The 22,611-nt window shown below is 40.4% G+C and overlaps 1 protein-coding gene across 20 annotated transcripts in view; it reads left to right on the top strand.

The window, feature by feature from the left end:
• Trpm3 (transient receptor potential cation channel subfamily M member 3) overlaps window positions 1-22,611 on the top strand; it is an 866,780-nt gene that overhangs the window by 591,461 nt on the left and 252,708 nt on the right. For 18 of the 20 annotated variants that reach the window (XM_040746389.1, XM_021225349.2, XM_013114264.3 and 15 more), the window contains exons 2-3: window positions 17,138-17,217; window positions 18,453-18,657. In XM_040746389.1, coding sequence (XP_040602323.1) covers window positions 17,138-17,217; window positions 18,453-18,657 — 285 coding nt within the window. Of the gene's footprint in view, window positions 1-12,778; window positions 12,934-17,137; window positions 17,218-18,452; window positions 18,658-22,611 lie in introns of those variants that run through there. The other 2 variants (XM_040746438.1, XM_013114300.3) reach the window with 2 other exon arrangements.

Here is a 22,611-nt window from a genome sequence, read left to right as displayed (position 1 = left end):
AATCTATACAAGCCTGTGTTAACTATAGCTTGAAAAAATAGAAAAAGGGGCACAATTGACAAATACTTGTCATGCAAACATGTTGACACAATTTCAATCCCCAGCACTCACAGCAAGGAGCCAAATTCCAGTTCTGGGAAGGCAAAGACATAATTCTCGAGGGTTCACTAGCCAGACAATTTAGTCACATCTCCGGGTTCAACTAATAAGGTGCAGGGAGATTGAAACATCTCCTGTCAAACTCTGGCCTCATATGTGCATAGATGCATATACACCACCACCACCCCTACACACAAGTTCACCCACCACACATGCATGCAATACACCCCACACACACACATACAATGGGAACAAATGAAAAATATAATGTGATCCAAACTGTGAGGAAACATAACCAATGGGCAATTAAGCTGTGTATCAAGTGGCCAGGTTGGAATGAGAACCCTGCTGGACATTAAAAAAAGAATTCTATACCCTTCCCAGATAGCATTTGGTAATCCCAGCATTCTGAAGACTATTTTCTTCTTAGGCCCCCCACAGACATTTTTGTCTCTTAATATTCATTTGAAAACATTCAATGATTGCATGGATCCATTATTCTTTTTTATTTAAAGAGCTATTTTATTTTAATTATGTTTGTGTGGAGGGGGTTTGTGTATGTGAGTACAATGACCCATTATTCTTCAAGTGAACTAACCAATTTATAATGCCAAAAAAGGAACAATGATATATACATTATATATAGTATATATTTGTAATTTCTCTTTTTCCATCATTTCCAGCATATTACCTATATTGTAGAATTGAAAAACACAAAACTTGTGAACTGTCTGTCAAATACCAACAGAAAATAAATCATTAAAGTGTGCACACAACATGCACACGCATGTGATTCATTGTAATCACTTTTCAACACAGTGACAATGCTTTAAGACTGACAGTTATATTTTGCCTGGCATTTTAAGACCTGACAGGTCTATTTGTACAGAATATGTTAGGTAAATACAAAAATAAATTGTTCTATTAATGAGCATCTTACAGAATACTCCTTCCACAGTTGAATGATTTTATTTTCTAGATATCTATAATGTTATTCATTAATCTTTAAAATGTTATTGAGTTTTGACCAGGTGCCAGGCACTTAGAATCTGGAAAGAAGATTAAAAGTTAAATAGACAGCATGGCATGCTGGATCACACCTGTAATCCAAACATGTGGGAGGTTGAAGCAGGATGATTACTATAGACATGAGGCCAGGCTAGGGGTTCCAGGACAGCCGAAGACCCATGAAAACATACATACACACAAAAAGCTAACAGGGAGGTATTGTCGTGAGCCTAGAGATGAAGACTGATGATAAGGATAAGTGAACAACACTGGTCATAACAGAATGCATAGTGTACAAGGGAAAGGAGAAAATACTTGGAAGCAAACTCCTTCCATTGTAGACTTAAGGATAACAAAAATTTAAATATATCTCTAAAATTATGGAGGTTAAGAACTGGTAGTTAAAGTTGTGTCCCTTTAGTTACGGAATTAAGGAAGAACACATTATTCAATGAAATGTAAACAAGTTCCCAAAATGCAACACTCATTTTGTACTACCAGTGCACACAATGCATGGGCCAGGCCAGCTCAAATGCACCTTCCAGCCAACACTGACTCCCCTGATCTGAGGGCCCTTCATAGCCATCTGTGTCACATAAGGTGTTCTATGCCCATGCACTCCACTTTCTGACTGAATAACATTGAGCCCTTTATGTCTGCTTCCTTAGTGTCCATACCTGCAAAGTGATCATAAAATATAAACACTGCTTCACAGGTTTGTGAGAAGGCTCAAGTTAGCAATGACTTGACAATAATTAGATCACTGAATGGCCTATTCAGGAGCAATGAAACTGTTCATTATTGCTACTGGTATTAAATGGCTCTTTACTGTTCTTGGTTTTCCCCAGAACACTGTATTTAATGTGATGAGGTCACCAGAAATGTGATTTAACTTAGCACTCTTTAGAGGTCTGTGAGGTGTAAGTATCCACATTTCTCGCAAGTTCCCCAATAGTGCAGATGTGGCTAGAGTCAGACAGTCCACTGCACACAGATTCGTGTCTAGTGGTCCATGATCAGATTCTGCCCCTTAAGCCAATGGCGAATGATAAGAGCACAGACGTTGAGAATAAACATTTGGAGATGACCATAGCAATTTAATATTGCCCAAAAGTCACCTGCATGATCATGTTATGGTGTTCTATAAAACTATTGGTTTATGATGTATTGAAGGTTTTTGTTGATTCTAGTCCAGACTTTATTTATATTCATTATTTTTTCATGGGTTTTTGTTATATTTTTATTATTTAAAACTTTTTTATTTTTTATTTTCAATACCTCTGTACCATAGTTTCCTCTGCCTCCACTCCTCCCAGTACCCACACCACCTCCCCTCTCCCCAGATACACTCCTCCTCCATTTTCCTTGAGAAAAGAGAAGGTCTCCCAGGGATATCCATTGAATGTGGCATAACAAGTTACAATGAGATTAGGTAGGCAGAAACCCTCATATTGAGGCTGGACAAGGCAACCCCATAGGAAAAGGGTCCCAACAGCAAATGAAAGAGTCAGAGACACTCCCACTCCCACTGCTAGAAGTTCCACAAAAACACCAAGCTAAAAACCAAAACATATCTGCATAAAACCGAGCTCAGACCCATGTAGGTTCTTTAATTGCTGCTTCAGTCTTTGTGAACCCCTATGAACTCTGCTTAGTTGATGTCTGTGGGCCATGTTCTCCAGGTGTTCTCAACCAGTGGCACACACCCTTAAGGCCCACAGGATCAACTAAGCAGAGCATAGGGGCCCCAAATTGTACAGTTGATGGCCAATGTATATTTGTGTGTGCGCATGTGTGTGTATGTGTGTGTGTGTGTGTGTGTGCATGCATGTGTGCGTGCCTGTTCCAGCAGAAATACCTGGGTTTGTTTGGTTCCTAGCAATCCACATGCTGGCTCACAACCACCTGTAAGTACAGTTCTAGGACATCAGACACCTGCTTCTGACCTCTGTGGGTACCAGATGTATACATGGTTCACATACATACATGCAGGCAAAGCATCCATACACATAAAATAAAATGAATAAATCAAACAATACAATTTTAAAAGATACAAGTGAGCCCAGCACTGGTTGCCCATTTTCCAATTCTCTAGGCACTGACTTGAGCTCAAGATCCAGGTAACACTGGATTTAATAACATGTATTAATATATTAGAACTTCTAAACCAAGCCTCTGTTTATCTTTTCTCTTTAAATTTTTAAATTTGAATATATGTGAGTAGGTATCATTGTGACATTTTCAAACAAAATTTGCTTTTAGTAATCTCTCACACTTTCCTTTTCATCCTTCCATACTCCCCATGGCTTCTTTTCTGCTTCCACATGCCTTATCTGCCCTCCCCCATCTTGTCCCCTCTTTCCCCCTCACCGTGGTCTCCTCTCTGACATCATAGCCTATATCTACACTCACTCACACATCCACACATAAGCATTATAAGCTAGCATCTGCATATTAGTCTACACCTGTACATTTTGTGCTAGCTTCTAAGATTCTTTATGCATACATTTGAATTCATATTCATTTACTTGTGCATCAAATGTAAAATGTAGTTAGAGAAGGCTAAATATATAGATTAGAATCTACTCCATGATCTAAAATCTTCCAAAGAGGTTTTATATTAGCAAATAAAGACACACATAATCAGTACAGTGCAGACACTGGCAGCTAGTGGTTAGGGAAGACAGTGTTAACAGTGTTTTGAAAGTATGCTTGGTAACCTCCAACAACATGAAAACTATCATGTTAGCACTTCATCAAAGGCTGAGTCTATGTGAATGGTTTTATTTTCTACCTAACAACTAAGCAATTTGAAAGAGAGTGATGACTCACAGATCAAGATAGATATTTATGCTGCATTAACTGAATATATAAACCTTTTCCATTTCCCAAAGGATGAAAGGAACAATATTACATTGACATTGCTGGGTCTGTATGCTTGTATGTTGCTTTCAATGATACAAATGGGGTTGCCTTTACCCTTCAGTTCAATTATTCTTGATTGTTAGTTTTGAGGGGGAAAAAAACCTATGAATCTTGGATTTTTATAAATCCTGACTAATTAAATTTTGGTTTGTCATTTACGAAGGAAAGGGGTTTAGGGAACACCATGTTCCAGTCTTTGAAATTCTCTAAAAGTCAGAATAAAAAATGCCAAGTTATCATTTAATCATAGCAGTGTCTTAATAACACTTGGATTCTCACTGAAACAGAATTACAGTTTTTACATACGTGCTGAATAGCTCAGCCGGAGACATTTTTCAGAGTGGCTGGAGCCTGGTGAGAATTCTCTGGGGGATTATTTATTAATTCAAATCTTCTTATGTACTTTGTGCTGAATAGGCCAAAAACCTTGCACTCTGCAATGTTTTCCTTTCTTGGTTATGAAAAGAATAACAATTCCATGAATGTGTAAAGATTTTTAAAATAATCTGCCTTTCAAAACAGCCTCTTACCATCTTGGTACATATTGGTGAGAGACTGAAAACAATGCTGCAGGTCTCTGTGTCCCAGAATCCTCAGCCTTAATACTTGCAGCTGACCTTGCAGGTCTCCAAGGGCATACCACTCTCCAAGATTAGGAACCTGGTTATCACTAAGTCATAGTCAGGATTCATATCTCAAGATTCCTGGTCTGTCACAGCTCCACCAGGCTCTTCTTTATTATTTTAAATGAATAAAGAAAATTGGGACTTGGGAAATAAAATCCTATGGCCAAACTGAACTCTATTTTGTAATTTTTTTTACTTTAAAATGGAACCCTAAGTATTTGAAGGTGGTTAGAACTGTGATAAAATAAAATTTACACTAGACAGGCAGACAGAGATTGAGATTTCCCTGGGAGTCAATCCTGATAAGACAACTCCCCCAAAATTGAACTGTGGTTATGTATCTATTCTCACTTTGTGCTCTTCTCAGCATCTTCGTCCCTCCAGGACAAAAGAGTTAAACGAAATTAAAATTGGCCTCTGCACCGGACATGGCTTGTCACATAAATTCCATCCGCATTTCTACTGAACGTGAAATGCTCTAATTTTATGACTCAGCACAATGGCAGGAAAGGGATGGGAGGCCATACCTCCTCCTAACAAAATCAGAATGGCAAAAACGAGCTACTGTAAATAACTGAGCACTTAAAGAATGGCTTTGCACTGACAATGTTACTCGCACAGCTTCTCTGACTGCAGAACACTTTCCCCCATCACAGATGTGTGCCAACATCATCGTAGTGATATGGTTTACTAACAGTGGTCCATCATTTTAAAGTTCCTGGTCCCTCAGGCAGATGCAAAGCTTCAATCTCATGAGATTTTTTTTCTTTTTTAGTCATAGCCTTTTCTTTCATCTTCTCTTTCTTGGGACAAAGTTTATTCTGTTGCCTTTTAGGATATGAACCTGATTCATAGGGAGAAATGTTGTCAGGTTTTTGAGTCAACAGAGGCAGTGAGTTCCTAACTGTGTATATGTAGCACATAAATGTTTAAGTATGAAAACAGGAACTGTAAAACAGCATGTGACTAATCTTTGGTGGTTATGGGAGAGTTTTGAAGTAGAAGCAAACATCTTCATTTCAACTCTTTCATTGGAGTTTTTTAGACCTGATGAGATAAATGTGGTTTTAATAATCTCAGGATGATTCTGATGACATTAATCCACCACACCTAAAAGAAAAGCATTATTTATCATCCTTAAGATCAATGACAGAATAAAGATGCAGAGACCTCAGTACCAATAGAAGCACAAGGCCATCAGGCTAAGCCAATCATTGAATTAATCTGTGTAAACCCAATTTTCATTTATATAAGAAAATATTATGTTTCTTTTATAAACTTACTTAAAAGGTTATATGAAATGCTATGTTCAAAAACATTCTGTGTGTAATAGAGTACTGTGCAAATATAAGGTATTATGGTTAAGCAACGATTAATTGCTTCACAATGGAGAAATCTTCAGTGTTACATGTGACTATATTGAGATTATTTCCAAGATGACTCTGTAGAATTAACCAATCTACGTGTAAAATTCTGATCATGTTTACTTGTAATTTTCACATCATGGCCTGTGTATAAAATATGAATTTTATTTGCAACTGGAAAATGGGACATACTGAATATTTTCAAGATAAGTAGATAAAATAGATCTTTTACTATATGGTAAGAAATACATCATGTAAATTTGGATGCTATGAAGTTAAGTCCTATTTCAAGTAATTTCAGTCAATAGCCATATTATTCTCCAAAAGGTTAGTCTAGAAATGAGGGGTACCAGGCCTCTAGGATGGGGAAGAAGAGAATTCTTCTAGTGGAGATCCAATCTCTCGTTGTGTCATAGTAAACACAGGATATATACAGGGGAGAGTGGAAATGGGTAAGCGTACCTACTGAACCATAAATAAGTAATTAGAACAGTACATGAGGCTGCCACTGATTGGAGTGAAAGCAAAGTACTGAAGTAAAACAAGGTCACGGTTGTTCTAGCTTGCAGTGGCTAGCCAAGCCTCTCAAAGAACTAAGTGTTTTATGCAGATTTAGGAATACGAAGGCATCCACTTGATGCAAAAGCAATAATCTAACCTTCCAAGGGAAATAGCAACATGCCCAATGGCTAAGAAGTGTGGAACCGCTTGATGAATCAGGCCACCTGAGCAGAAAGAGGGTTAAGGACTGCAAGGAAGTTGAGAGATTTGATCAAAACACTTGCAGAGTCATATCCAGAAACCTTTAAATACTGAGCTGATCACAATTGGGCTCTGATGATACATGAGGGGTTGATAGGGGACAGCATGGTCATTTGCTGGAAAGGGCCATGCTGGTGTCAGTATGATCCAGAAGCACTGGCCTTGTCATGTCCTCTGGCATTGTTTATAGGTCAATGGCAACTCAGATGGCAGAAACCACAACACATATATTTTCATAGTTGTAATAAAAGCAAGGAGTTTAAGGTTTATAGGGCATTGAAGAGGAGCTGTCTGTGTTTCCTAAACAGCAGTCACTTTATGATAACATCATGACTTTTCATCTCCACATCTTTTTCTGGTTTTTTTTTTGTAGTGCTGAGGATTGAATCTACTGTTTTATGCATTCTAGACAAGTGCCCTACCAGTGACTTCTACCTCCAGAACTCTTTCATGTTTTACTTGGAGACAGTCCCCCTCAGTTGCCAAAGCGATCCTTGAACTCACACTGTTGCTCAGAGAAACCTTGAACTTAAAGATATCCCTGCTTCAGTCACCTGAACAGCTGGGATTATGGGCCTGAATCACCAGGCTTGATAAATAAATAAATACTTTTAAATAAAAAAATGTAACCTCCAGATGATGATATTTTATCAGTTATATCCCTTCCTTATACATTAATGCATTGCTATAAACCCAGCATAAATACCTACCTAGTTAACCCCCAAGCCTCCTTTTTGGAGGCACAAGACCATCTGATGCCATCCATTTCTTTTTTATATTAACAATTTAATCATTTATATTTTATGTGAATTGGTGTTTTGCCTATACATATGTCTGGGTGAGGATGCCAGATCCCTAAAACTGGGATTACAAACAGTTAATGAGCTGCCAGGTGGGTGCTGGGAATTGAAAAGGGTCCTCTGGAAGAGCAGCCAGTGAGTGCTCTTAACCACTGAGTCATCTCTCCCGCCCAAGATGCCATTTCTAAGGGAAGGTTTTACTCTTTGGGAAATGAAATGGTTTTCTAGGTCATCTGTATGCCTCCCAAGAGCCATAGTGCTATGCTGCTGGTGGTAACAGGCTGAAATTACTGCCCTTGGGAACTTCTTCTTAAGGGACATGCAAGAAGATACAGGGGAGGGAGGATATCTTGATAGAATCACACAGTGTTCCTTTGGCAAGGATGGTCAGAGACTGCTAGGGAGTGAGATATCTGAAGATAGACCTATCACAGGAAAAAGCAAGAGAAGGAAAGCCAATGGAAGAAAATTTGCCTGCCATGCAGGAAAAGGAGTAGAGGCAAGTGAAGGATGGTGCCACAAAGCCTGGAGGTCCTCTCCTGTCTCCTGAGAACCCATTGCAGGATGCATTTTTTATTTGTTTGTTTGTTTGTTTGTTTGGGTTTTGGGTTTTTTTTTTCTGTTACAAAGTTTGACCTGTATACATCAGCTGCAGCCCACTACCCTCTTCATTGAAATAAAATATATGCAGCCATGATCATGTTTGTAACTACTTTGTCCCTCATGATAACCAAGTGATTTGGTATTAAGGTGGGGACTCACTGTCTCTAATGTCCTTAAGTAGACACTATCCGACCTTTGCTGGAAATGTTTGCTGACACACTAAAAGCCATGCCATCATGCTCTTTGTCATTGTTATTAAATATAAACATCAAAGAACAGATTTTTGCAGGTACTTGTTACAGTGCAATGTGTATTTTATATGTTAAAAATCAAACTTCTACAAATAGAAAATCTAATTGCACTTTTTTTTTGTAAAGGGTGGTGCTTCTCTGATTTCCTTTTCAACCCATTTATCATCAATATATAGTAGGGCTATAATTTTTTATTTTTTATTTAAATTAGAAACAAACTTGCTTCACATGTCAATCCCAGCTCCCTCTCCCTCCCCTCCTCCCCCACCCCCAGTTTTCCCCAGCATCCTCAGTTCCCCACCCAATACCCTCCATGGGGGGATCTCCAGAGTCTGTAATTTCATCCAGGGCAAGGGCCAGGCCCTCCCCCATGTGCCCAGGCTGAGAGAGCATCCCTCCATGTGGAATGGGCACCCAAAGTCCATTTGTATGCCAGGGATAAATACTGATCTACTACCCAAGGCCCCATAGATTGCCTAGGCCTCCTCACTGACACCCACATTCAGGGGTTTTGGATCACTCCCATGCTGGCCTCTCAGCCCTCAGTCTGTGTCCAAGAGCTCCCCCTTGTTCAGGTCAGCTGTCTCTGGGGGTTTCACCAGACTGGTCTACAGAGAGGGAGGACTGATGACCAAAGGGATTAAGGCTGGGCTGGTTTAACCCCCAGAAACAGCTGACCTGACAAAGGTTAATTCTTGAATCCCAGGCATCAGCCTGGGAATCCAGCATGAGACTGAAAAAAAACTCCCTGAACGTGGGTGTCATTGAGGAGGCCTAGGTAATCTATTGAGCCTTGGGCAGTAGATCAGGACTCATCCCGAGTATACACATGGACTTTGGACTCCCATCCAACAATGTGAGATGCACTCTCACCCTGAACTCTTGGGGGAGGGTCTAGGCCCTGCCCTGGATGAAATGACAGACTATGGACAACCCCATGGAGGGCCCTGGGGAAATGAGGGGATAATGGGGGGGGGGGGGTTGGGGGAGGGCACGGGAGGAGGGGAGGGAAACGGAGAGGGACCTGGAACTGACTTGTGAAGCAACCTTGTTTCTAATTGAACTTTTTAAAGAACTGTGTACCAACAAAAGCTTTTTAGTATAGACTTTTCAGAGGTATTTTTAAAAATAAAACTATTTTATTTATTTAAATTAGAAACAAGCTTGTTTTATATGGATAAAAGACCTCTTAAGTCTAGCCACATTTGAACCTCTTAGAAGAGAAAGTGGGAGGTACCCTTGAACAAATTGGTACAGGAGACCGCTTCTTGAGCATAACACCAGTAGTACAGATACTGATATCGATAATTAATACATGGGACCTCCTGAAACTGAGAAGCTTCTGTAAGGAAAAGGACACAGTCAACAAGACAAAACAGCAGCCCACAGAATGGGAAAAGATCTTCACGAACCCCACATCTGACAAGAGGGCTGATCTCCAAAATATACAAAGAACTCAAGAAGCAAGTCTCCAAAACTGGTACCAAATAATCCAAGTAAAAAGTGGGGTACAAAACTAAATAGAGAATTCTCAACAGAGGTAGTGTTTTAATAATGATAAATTTGGAGAACAAGGCATTCTGCCAGGACATGAAAACGGAAGTGAAGAATAGCCATAGCTACCACTGTGCATGTGGTCTTCCACTGTTAGAATTCAAATTCTTTAAAAACTACACCTGAAGCAGCCTGGTAATGGATCCTCCTGGGAGCTGCATCTTTGGTAATGATTCTATAAGTATGAAGGGATCCACATGCAAAGTAGCTCTGAGCTGCAAGTTTCTTTGGAGCTAATTACCTTCTTCAATCAAAGGGTCATCCCTACCTCCCCTAACTCATGTGAAAGCTTCATTCTGCTGACTTCACCTGGAGCTTCATGTTTTAACTCCCACAAAAGGCCCAGGGCTCTGTGGCAGTATTTTCATCTCTGGTGTAAGTTTCATGGATAGACAGCAACTCATACTCTGTTTTCTACTGGATATTTCTATTTAGAATAGAAAAACTAGCAAAGACACCCCCCTCAAAAATGGGACTAGAACAAATAACAATAAATGCATAGAAAAGTGATAAAAGGCTATTTATCAGAGAGATCTAGTGACAAGAGGTGTTGAAGGAGGTGAATGGTTGAGACTTTCTACATTGGGAAGATTACTGAAAGCCAACTGCTTTAGTATCATATCTCATCCCCTCTCTATTTCCTTCTGCTTCCTTCCTCTCACCTCTCTATGTTCTTTTCTCTCTTTGTGTCTCTCCATAAAACTCACCCCATATAAAAAAAGAAAAGAAAAAAACCTTTCCAGGATCTCCCTATGGAGCCCCTTCTTCTCATTCTATTCTTCATGAACTTCTTTCTAAATACTGTCCTGTTCTGAGCACCTTTCCCACATCCTCCTGTGAGCCCAAGACAGAATGCTATAACTGAAAAGCAAATACAGAATGTTACCCTGACTCCACATGTGCACAAGGACAAGGAGAACCTCAAAAGCAAATGGAATAAAATTAAAATGAGCATAGTTGCCAATCATCTATTTAAAATTTGCCATTTTTCTTCCTTTTTTCTGTGGTCTGCTTTTCACATAGCAACATGAAAATGTATGTTTCTCCCTGAAACCTTGCTATGATCATCAAATGGCATAAACCATAATTTATTTAGTTTCCAGTTCCGAGTCTACCCACTGCTATCCAATTAGAATGAATACTTAAGGGTCACAAGTACACCGAGGAAAGGGCTGTATGATATCAAGGCTGTGGTTAATTCATAAGGACAGGTAAGGGACATTTGTACCTTTAAAAAAGTCTGTGAGGTGTTGGAGAGAGAGAAAAATCAGAGAACACATATATGCCACTGTGCATGTGTGGTGATCAGGGAACAGCCTCAGGTGCCAGTTCCTACCTTTCCACCTTGTTTGAGACAAGGTATCTGTTGCAACTGCTGTATATCCCAGACTATCTTTCCAAGGAGTGTCCAAGGATTGTCCTATCTCTGCTTCATGTTTTGCCACTGGAATGCTGGAATTCCAGAAGAACGACAAAATGTCCAGCTTTAGATGGGTCCTGGCATTCCAATTTAGGAACCCACACTTGCCCAGCCTTCCGTCTTGTGTTTCATGGTAAAAGCTTGATGCCATTCAATTAAGTCTTTTTTTACCATGTTATATTCATGAAAGTCACTAGGTGGATGGTGTCCCTTGTCTTGCGAGAAATTATGCCTTAGTGAAAGACCAGCAAATATGAGAATCAGTCCTACAAAGAGTACAGACAGTAAAGATGGCTGGCTCATGCGCTAATCGAAGTGTGAAATAAATAACTTGATTACCATTGTCATTTTACTGTACACAAAACACATATGATTCACTCTGATACAAGGTAACAGGAAAATGAAAATCAAAGCCTCACTGCCCTCGCTGATTACAGCCCAGATGGCTTACTGCTGTAGGTAACACCTCTTAGTTGACCATCACCCTTGGCAAGAGATACAGTGCTTAGACATTCACTTCTTAAGAGTTTGTTTGCCTTATTGAAATTTGATCTCTTTTCTTCCCCAGTGTATTTGCTTACCTAGCTAATATCTATCATCAAAAACATTCCTTCTTGGGTGATCTCTCAAAGTGCCCTCTCTATGTGGCCTCATGCATGCTCGAGTCTCCTGGTGAAGATACAGGCTCATCATATAGGTTCTTCACTTCCTGTCTGCACCCACAGCCTTAGAGCACTCAGTGGATCGCTTTTCAGTAGAGAAAGAAGGAGGGAATGCAGGTCTCTGCATTTGTGCTGGGCAGGGGAAGGCTGTGGACAAGAGGTATGATCAGGCAAGTTTTACTGACATCTCATTGTGAAAGGTGAACAATCTAGCCAACCCCAACTGCATTCCCGGGCTCATGTTCAGGGACCAAAGGGTCCCTTTGAAGCGCTGAGGGATTTTAACAGTTTCCCTTTAAAGAAATACTATCATTCATTCTGTTGGGCTGGGGAACAATGCCTCTTGTGTGTTCAAACTACTAGGAGCATTAATACACTGTTTCTTTAGAGAGATTCACTTTCCAAAGCTGAACTTTCAGAACTCAGAGCACCTTATCACACTCTGGCAAGCTTTTTTTTTTCTCTCTCCCCTGAAAATGGAAAAAGAAAAGGTGGGGGCGGGGTAGGAAGCAGTTAGGACTTGCACTGGTTAAACCTGATCTCTCCCGGGATTTGTTTCTCTTCTGGCTTCAGATTAGATGTTCAAATCAAGCAGTGTGTGAGAACTGTGAGTGAATGTCCATGGGATTCTTAGCCAGGCTAATCCTGGAGCACCCGCACATTCCAAGGGGGCCAATCTGCCCAAGTTCATTGCTTACTTGAAATGTCTCTTGGGGGAAGAGCCTGGCAAATGACTTTTTTTTCCAGTGGGCGGTCATCCGAGCATTATTAGCGGGATGGCCAGCCCCAGTCACAGCAAAATGAAAGCAACAGGAGCTGTGGAAGGGGACTGCCCTGCTGCCAGCCAGAGTCGGTGCAGGTAAATTTTTTCAGCTAAACTTTCTCTTGTTTGCCTTCTCCAGGTTGGATGTGGGGACTTAGAGAAAGACCAAAGGAACACACAGAGGGGGTGGAGAAGAAACAGAGGGAAATGAGCATATATTTTGGTATTTTGTTCTGACAGAGACTGGGGTAGCCTCTTGAAACTGGAGACTGATGGCGAACAGCACCGAGAAGTGTCCCTTGTACTTTGTCTCCAGAAGTTCATCTTCCTTTCTTTTGGATTACCTGTCTGGGTTACCAAACTGGAGATGCTGTTTGTATTGCAACTGTTTCCTCCTGGGGAAGGGTTGAGTCTACAGTTAGTAGGGAGGTAAAGGAAGACAGAGCAAAACTGTTGGTGGTTTAATGTCGGTAGCAGAGACCAGTTGAAAAAGAGTGAAACCTGTTTAAATGAATTGACTTAATGTTTCTTTGGTATAAGACACTATTTACAAGTTTGTTTTGCCTTCTTTCATCTTAATAATTTATTGATAACATGTTTAAATTTCAAAAGTAGCTCTTGCTTTTATTCCTTAGGGTAACTATTATACTTCGTTGAAAATGCAGATGCCCTTGTTTCTGGCTTGGAAAAAAAGATGTCCTTTAATTATTAGTCCTTGAAAACATTTCCCTATTACACATCACACATGACTGGTAGTGCAGAAAGACAAGAAAGAAACAGCCGCTGACACAGTCAGTTTGGTTACCTGACCAGTCTACCTCCAGAAAGAAAAATGGACAGAAGTGATTTTCTGAGGACTGATAGGAGGATAGAAGACTTCTCAGGCATAATTAAAAGTCAAAACTGTAGGGCAAACTCTCCACTGAAGTTTTGCAATAGAAGAGAACTTAAAAAGTCAGAAGGAAATGCATGTCAGATGTATTGCATGCTTTCTAACAATGAGAGTAATCATTCTGCACTAACTTCATTCCATGTTGGAGCAAAGTCTAAAGCTTCATGCAGAGTAGTTCAAAGCCCTTGAACAAAAGAAAAGGGAAATTCATCTAGGCAACAATTTAAGCTATGATTATACATCAAAATATGCCCTTTCCAGAACAAAATTTAAATCGAGTATCTTTCCACACTAACAACCTGAATAAAAGCTCAATGAAGCCAACCCAACAATATAGCAGAGTCAATTATGCATGTTTTAGGGAAGTCCTAAGTCATCTGTTATGCACACATTTATTCCTATGATAAACTATACTAGTAAACAAAAAGAGTCTAAGTTCATTTTGAGTGACAGAAAGATCTTTTTATCTCACTTCTCTTTTCCTCCCAATTGTGCTTTGGCAAAGGAACTGATTAGTCTGCTAATACTAAGAAACAGAAGTGGTTTCACCCCCATTTACCCCCAAGGAGATTGATTTTGTTCCTGGAGACTGTGATTGAGGTGCCAGACTGTACACAAGTCAAAAAACTTTCCACTGAAAGATTAACAAACAAATTGATAGTTCATATGTAACAACTTATCTGCACACCATCTTACTGAAGCTTGCAGGACCTCCCAAATTGAAACTAATAACAACAGTGCCCTTGAAGAGTCTGATTCATTTGGCACAGTCCTCTGTTTTCTCAAGTATAAAGTACGGTTGAGATACCATTCTTGGCTGTGGTGGAAATAATAATATTTCCCCCTTCTTTAACTTCTGTCTTATGTATTAGGCTCTTCCTAAAATGGCATCCCATCCATTACCCCAAGGGAAGAGGAAGAACAGGTGACAGAGAGTTCACCCCACACCCATATGTGTGAGGGCTGGACTGGGGAGGAGGAAGGAAAAGAAACAAGCTTGAACCAGTTCTCCGCATGCCACTAGGTGTCCAGTGAGGTCCAGACACAGCAATAGTCCCAAGCATCTCAGATGGCACTGCACCCATAAAGGACATTCAGAACCAGTACTGTCTCCTCTGGCAATGCAGCGTATCCAAGAGCTGGGCAGAAAGATTCTGGGGCAAACCTGTTCACGGTCAAGCTGTGGCTTTGGAACTCACTTGTGGTATCTCTCTGGCCCCATTTTTTTCATTGGTAAAATAAATGTAGCATTGAAGATGGTCCCTCTCCATCAGTGCTCTTCCTGTGGAACTAAGTACGTAATGGACCCTTAGCAAATATTAGTTACTGTGCATCCTTGCTGAGCTCCTACTATGTGCTAGGTGTAAAATGAACTTCTTAGTTTGATTATCACAAAACCCACCTTAGTAACTTAGGATCTATACGCTATACATGAGGTAAGTAACTTTTCTTCATATCTTGATAGTAGTCAGTTCAGTGCCCTATGATCCAAACATAGGGGTGGCCATTTTTACCAGTATCTTCTAGAACCCACATATGACCTTCCATATGAATTTATAGTATGAGGATCAGCCAGAAGTTTGGCATGATGGTGCATGCCTTTCTCTAAGTACTTGGGAGGCTCAGGATAGTGATTGCTGCAAATTTAAGGCCAGCTAGATAGCTAGATGTAAGCATGATTACCAGGCTAACCAGGAATACAGAGTGAGAACCTGTCTCAATAAACAAACACAATCCAAGGTCAGTCTCTTCTTGAAGTCAAGCATGGTACTCCCCAAATAATAACAACCCAATATGTCAAGCATTATTATTGTGCCCAATATACAGATGTGAAAAATTGAAGATAAAAAGAATTCTTAACTGTCTTCATCTAGGAGGGTCCTACTCCTGCTCTTTTCTCTGCTGTAGACTTTACATCCCACACATGTTGCTTTTCCAACTTCCTCTCCTAGAACATGGGCCAGCATTCATTGAAGCAGGCAGATGATGCCCCAAAAGGTTCTTTTGAAGGCTTGCCAGGACAGGCTACAAAAGTACATTCTTTCTCCACTGTTCCCCAAGGTGTAGGGAAAGTGGGTTTCAAATGTCCAGTGAGGAACGTGAGATAACATCAACAGAAGTATTCAGGGTTTCAGCTTGATGGGCTATGAATAGTTTCATTTACAGGCTTTTTACAAAGATAAAGATGGGTTAGCTTTGCTGCTGAGCTCATTTCTGTTGCAAAGATGGAGCCAGTAGATTTTTCTACTGGTTTAAGGAGGAAACTCTTGGATAGGAGATTTAGGGGTTGTTTGTTTTTTGTTTTAATGCTCTGCTGCAAACAAAATTTCAAGTACCTTCTGTGTGCATGAGGGCTCAGAGGTTCACTTGAACCTGGAGACTTTTGAGGCAGTGTGGAATGCTCTTTTAAATGAAGACAATATAGGGAAAACAGAAAATATGTGACCCCATTATGACCAATACTGAAGCAGAATACAGTGCCTTCATGGCCCTCAACAGTCTTCCATATGGGTTTGTGTAGAATATACACGATTGAAAGTATTAAAGAACTACTGCTCTGGATGCCGCATGCATACACAGACCTCCATGTGCAGGGCTTCATTCATATTTATGGTTGGATAATGTGTTCTACAGCCCATAGCTTGTATGTGCAGGATAGATGCTGCTTGTGAGAAAAAAGTACATCAGTTTGACAGAATGTCCTTGACCCATCTAGGAACCCTATCTCAATGCCAGGGGTCCTGAGTGGATGGTTTCAGCAACACCTTTTCTAAGAAGCAATAGTTTTGTGAATGTATATAGGATGTAAAGTGAAATTCCCTTCGCAAATATTACCTGGGAGCCTTGAGGCTATGTTTACATTTCTTCTCTTTGTCTTCCCACTTCCATTTCTCCCTCACTGTTCTTCTGTATCACAAACTTGGATTTAAGGAACCTCAGTGATGTAGTAGGGATTTTGAGTTCTGTACTCCCTCTGCCTTTTTTCCTTTCCCTGTGTCAAGAAAATCTAATGGGAGTCTCAACCATGAAAACCTAATACTAAACTAGATGGTTTTCCTCTGACTTTTGAATCTTTCTTTTCGTGTTATATTATAAATGTCATGTTCTTTTCCTTCAATTCCATTTTCTCTATGAATAGCCTTATATTTCTGTCCTTTAGGAATCATAATGAACAAGTCTACGGTCCCATTAATAACACTGTTTCTAGCCTGGCTATTTCTTTTACTTCTCAATATTATAATAATAACGCAAGCAGCAGGTACTGAGAATGGCTGGTTGGATGATATGCAGTGTGGAATTCATTTATGATATATATGATATATTGTGTGATTACATGTTGTTGCTACCTAGCCAAAAAAAGATTTAAATTTTATGCTCACCTCTCTTTTTTCTCTCTCTCTTTTTCAGGCTCAGAAATCCTGGATTGAAAGGGCATTTTATAAAAGAGAATGTGTTCACATCATACCCAGCACCAAAGACCCCCATAGGTAATTCTGGTGTTTTTATTACATTATGAATACGAAGTGGTAATTATAGGGATAGAGTACAATAGTAATTACTACCACTGCAAGGGAACCACTGTCAAATTAAATATATATTTGAAACAAATATATACTGAACTGCTTAATATGCATGACCAAAGTTATCTTCAGATAAGTGTCTGTACACAGAGTAACAGATCCACTATTGGAGAATTGTTGATCCCTGTATATAACATCCTATATTTTTGTTGCAAGTACTTACTTTTCCACCTTAACATTTTCTCAAACTGTTTCATTGGTACCACCATATCCTGCTATAATGAAAAAGAAAGTCTTGAATGAAAGACACCTAGGAAATTAATTAGTGTTTAGACCTTCAGATTCCTCTGCACATTTTTGGCACTGTAGTTACCTTCCTGAAAATCAGCAGTATATAAAGCAGGAAGCTAAAATAGAACATCGGCATCTGGAAATGCCTTTTGAATGGGCAATTTTTAAAGGCAGCTTAAATTACAGATTTTACAGCCATAGACTAGACACATAACCTTGGATAAATTGCATAAGCTTCAGTGCTGCAATATTTTATTATCAGTGTATCCTCAATTGTTAGTGTTTAAGAGAATGCTATGTAACTATCATTACTAATAGTTGTAATTGTGGTCATCATAACATATGAAGGATATTTTGATGACTGGGGAACAAATTTTAAGTTTCTAATTTTTTCAACTCTTGTTCAAAGAAAATCCTGTAGATTTTTTTTACTCTCAGAATTGAGTAATTTGACAGCAAATATCAGTTAGAAAACCAAGTTAGGTTGTGACTCACAAATAAGTGAGATTCCTCATTTAAACATTCATGTGAAAAGTCGTCTCTCTGAGCTCTTCAGTATCCTTCATGCAAGATTTTATAGATGGGAGCAGTTAACAGTGGAGAAAATCTAGAGAATGTTTGTTCCCAATTGTCCTGTCCCAGATGATATGCCAAGTGCTTCGAGGTGTGGCTGGAGGAGGACAGGAAGTATGTTGATAAAGACAAACTAGGTGGCGGGCAAGAGCAGTAGATGGGGGGTTGTGGGAAGCCTCCCTCCACCGTCTTTTCTGATAAGGCTGCATTCTGGGATTTTACCTATCACTAAACTGGAATGGGTCAGCACGGCCCATGGGTTTCTGTAACCAGCTTCTTGAATGTGTGTTCTAAAAATGGCTGATTCAAGAGGTTCACTTTAACCTCTCATGTTATAGGTGTTGCTGTGGGCGCCTTATAGGCCAGCATGTCGGACTCACTCCCAGTATCTCTGTGCTTCAGAATGAGAAAAACGAGAGTCGTCTCTCCCGAAATGACACCCAGTCTGAGAAGTGGTCCATCAGCAAACATACTCAGCTCAGCCCAACAGATGCTTTTGGGACCATTGAGTTCCAAGGAGGCGGCCATTCCAACAAAGCCATGGTAATAAAAAGACTAAAAAGGCCACTCACTCGGCCCTAGCCACAATTTCTCATCCTGTAAAGGAACAGCTAAGAGCCTAGGCTGTAGGTTTCAGGCTATACTGGCCTCTGTCACTTCCCAGTAAAGTGTCTATAACGTAGGGGAAAGAAACTTTCCCCAGCAGTGATTTTTTAAAATGCTGGTATAAGATCACATGATGAGCTAAGTTTTACCTTGGTTAATATGTATCATCGTATATGATCATGCAGTTCAATGATCATTTCTTTTTTCTTTGAGACAGGTTTTTTCTGTATTGTTTTGGAGCCTGGAGCCTATCCTGGAACTCACTAGGTAGACCAGGTTGGTCTCAGACTCATGGAGATCTGCCTGCCTCTGCCTCCCGAGTGCTGGGATTAAAGGCGCGTGCCACCAACGCCGGCTCAATGTCATTTCTATTTGTCTATACACAGCACTGGCCAGATCCATCACCTCCCCCAACCAGCACCTTTATCGTCTTCTTTCAACCACTCTCACATTCAGATCCTCTGCTCCCTGCCCTTTTGTATGAGAGCAAAGGTCACACTTGTCTTTCTGAGTCTGGCTTGTTTTCTGCAGTTATTTATAGTTTGTAGTGTTACTTTCTATGTCTTGTCTACTTAGCCTTTTTCTAATTCACTTTCCCCAGTTTGGGAGAGAGGAAAAAATGTTTCCTTTAGGTTTCTTTTTGGTTTTATTAGTAGCATTTCCCAGGCTGTTTCCTTCCTGAAAGGTTAGACCTTGCAACTTACTGGCTGACTTCTACATAGGAATCCACTGGCATCTTATTCATAGCCTGGTGCTGTCACTTACTGGTTGGGTGATTGTTTCCGTGTAAGCCTGGTGCCTTAGTTTCCTTGCATATAAAATGGGGTAGTAACTTCTACTTTGTAGGACTATCTCAGGGATTAGCAGTGCCTCTGTGTATGAAGGGCTTTGAATAATACCTGGTGCTAAAGCTACAGAAGGTTTTACTCTGAGGGGAACTTCGTAATCCGTCAAAATAGAAGTGTGCTCCTGGAGTCGCAGAACTAGACATATCCTCAGTCTGATTGGAAACTCTTTGTTAAGCCATTTAATTTGCATGAGCCTCGAGCGTTCTTCCTAGAAAGCTGGTAAAGTTGCCTTCTGTGAGATGCATAAGGACAATAGACACCTGACCCATAGCTAGTGTTCAATAGATGGATGAAAAATGTTAGAGATGGGTCAGGGAAATAGCTTCCTGTACTTCCTGGGAGCCCAAAGATCCAGTAGACTATTTCCACATGGGCGTCAGCTTTCATGTGTCCGTAGTTTCAACACTGTTCTGTGAAGAACAGCATTAGTGATAGTCACCATCATGAAAGCTAGTGATAGTCACCATCATGAAAGCTAGCTAGAGGTTTGGGAACTGATGTCCATGCCAGGGCAGTCACTCATACCAGCGAATCAAAATGAGTTAACGGGACCTGGGGTGCATCCCATCTTAGTCCTTGTCCAATTTCCATCGCTAAACTGCTGTGGATGTAACATTTGAATGAGCACAGCAAGAGCCCTTTTGTTGTATAACTTTCCTCTACAGGAAATTCTTTTCATCTCTTGAAAATTTCTAGTGAACTTGAGAGACACCCCCCATCAGAAGCCTGGAGAGCAAAACTCAAAATGAGTTTATTAGCATGTGCCCTTCAAAATGTTCAGCAAAATATTTTGGCAATTTCTTTCATAACCTATAATGAATAATAGTCATGATCATAAATGAGCAACCAACTATTCTGCAAGACCCTCAGATTTCATTTCCCCAACACATATTCACGGATTTTGTTGAGAGCTGTGATCAAACCCATGCATAGTCTGCAAGTATATACCACTGAGCTACATCCCAGTTCTCAGATACTAAGAATTTCAAAACAAAACCTCAGGGAAGTGCGCTCTAAGTACTTCATTTCTGAGCACTGTTTTCCACATACTGTGATGTTGACCCTGAGGTCAGAGTGGCCCTAGGTGGTCTAAGGGCAGTCACTCTAAGGACAACCCTTTCTTTCTGTCCAAGCCTAATTAGCCTAATGAAGACCAGCTTTGCTTTTCATTACTACTGGGTATTTAGTGAGTGGAAATCCCCAGCATTCATTCTGACACAAACAAGCATCTTGTGCACTCTGAAAGCTCGCCCCAGAGTTATTCTGCTTCTCCTGTCTAAACAAAGAAGTGGTGCTGTCAGGCCCCATTTTATGAGGCAGGGCAATGGATGCTTGCCAACCTGAGTCTCCCTTGCTTCCAACCTCTTGAGCAAACTAGCATGCAGTTTGGACAGGCAGACTTGGCGCACACTTCCTGTGAAGAAAAAAAAAGGGGCAGTCTTCATGAGAGCACTGCATGGTTAATTATTCTCCAAACTGCAGTTAGACAGGCCAGTAAATTTAATGTGCCTTTGGGCCATCACTTCTGAAAGGTGTCCTTGAAGTGATTTTTAGCAAAGTCATCGAAACACTCTAGCGGTAAGATTGACTTATTTTTTTAACTAAGGGAAGATATAACATTCTTTTTTCCTTCAAGGCAGCCCAGGATACAGCTGTAGCATTTTCCAAATGCTGAGATGGACTGAACACAGTGAGGCAGGCAGCAGGGGGAGCAGACTCATTATTAAAATGCCTCCAGTTAGGTGAGAGCCACTAGCTAGGTGTCCTTCCTACCACATGTGGGATGGCAGTGTATCACAGGCCCTTAAGCACCAAAGGCACTTGGGGGTCATAATCAGTGGTTCTTGACTTAGGGGCACAAAATAACAGGGAAGGTTATTACAAATGGTCATATCTAAAATTCACATCTGGAGTCTCATTCATTAGCCTTGGGAAGAACATGGGCACCCAAAGATCTTTGGATATATATACACAGCAGTTATTCTGCTGTGCAACCAGCCTTGGAAATTTTAATCTCCAATCCCTCTTCCTACAGTATAGATGAGGTAGTTGAAACCCCAAGAAAGTAAATTATTTTCCCAGAGAAAGTTCTTGAACCCAGCTTCCTAATGACCTTGTTTCCGTTTTCTTTTTTTCTTTGTCATGTGTGCCTTGGACAGATGACAGTCACTGTTGTATTTGGAGGCTATTTGGAGGTGATTGAAGGGAAGTTAATTACTATTGGACTTCTACCTTTTTAATAGAGGTTTTATACTGTTTTGTGGCAGAATTTTTAAATCACTAATATTTAATGAGGTTAATTAAACTTGAAAGCTTTGAGCAGGGGGATGTCTTTGTAAAATTACATCTTAGATCATTAGAATCAGTTGCCAAGTTCTTTCAAGTGCTTTGTGGTGTTGAGAACTCAATGTTCAAGCTTAACCAACACTGTGCAGAGAGAAACTATGACATAGGGAGGAGCCAATCCAAGCTGACAGTGAGGGAAAGAGCCTGCCATCCTGCCCATTCCCAAGATGCATCCTATAAGATGACACGCCCTAAACCATCCTGGATTCTCTGAGGACCTGGTTGCTTAAAAGGACATCTTAATTTTCAAACGGCCTTAGGACAACAGCAAAATGGCCCTGTCAGCAGACATTGTGTGGTTCTCAGAGACTCATCTATTGAGGGCCCCCACATGGTTTATAAAGTGAGCAGAATATAGACTCGCTCGTTTATAAAGCATCTCTTCTAATTAATGCAAAACTGGCTTGTGGGCCAGGTAAGACTAAACCTAATTAATGGCTTGCAGTTAAACCTCTCAAGCTGACTACAAAATTCTCTTCTGGCTCTCCTCTGCTACTTAATCTGCCTATTAGATCATGTGGCGTTCCTCGGTATGGTTTTCATATAATTTAGAAAATTGTCCCTAGCCCTTGTTTTCACACTGAAATCTCTATTGAGACCACGGGGGTGAAAGTCTTGCTCTCTGAGCTCTGGGGGAGCAGACCACACAGTAGGGAGGTTGCCCCTGTTAGCATGGTGTCTATAACCATGTACTCTT

The sequence above is a fragment of the Mesocricetus auratus genome, unplaced genomic scaffold (genome assembly GCF_017639785.1).
Source record: "Mesocricetus auratus isolate SY011 unplaced genomic scaffold, BCM_Maur_2.0 Super-Scaffold_4256, whole genome shotgun sequence".
Classification (NCBI taxonomy): Eukaryota; Metazoa; Chordata; class Mammalia; order Rodentia; family Cricetidae; genus Mesocricetus; species Mesocricetus auratus.
The sequence above is the reverse complement of the archived record's forward strand: the minus strand, read 5'-3'. Positions and strand labels throughout refer to the sequence as shown.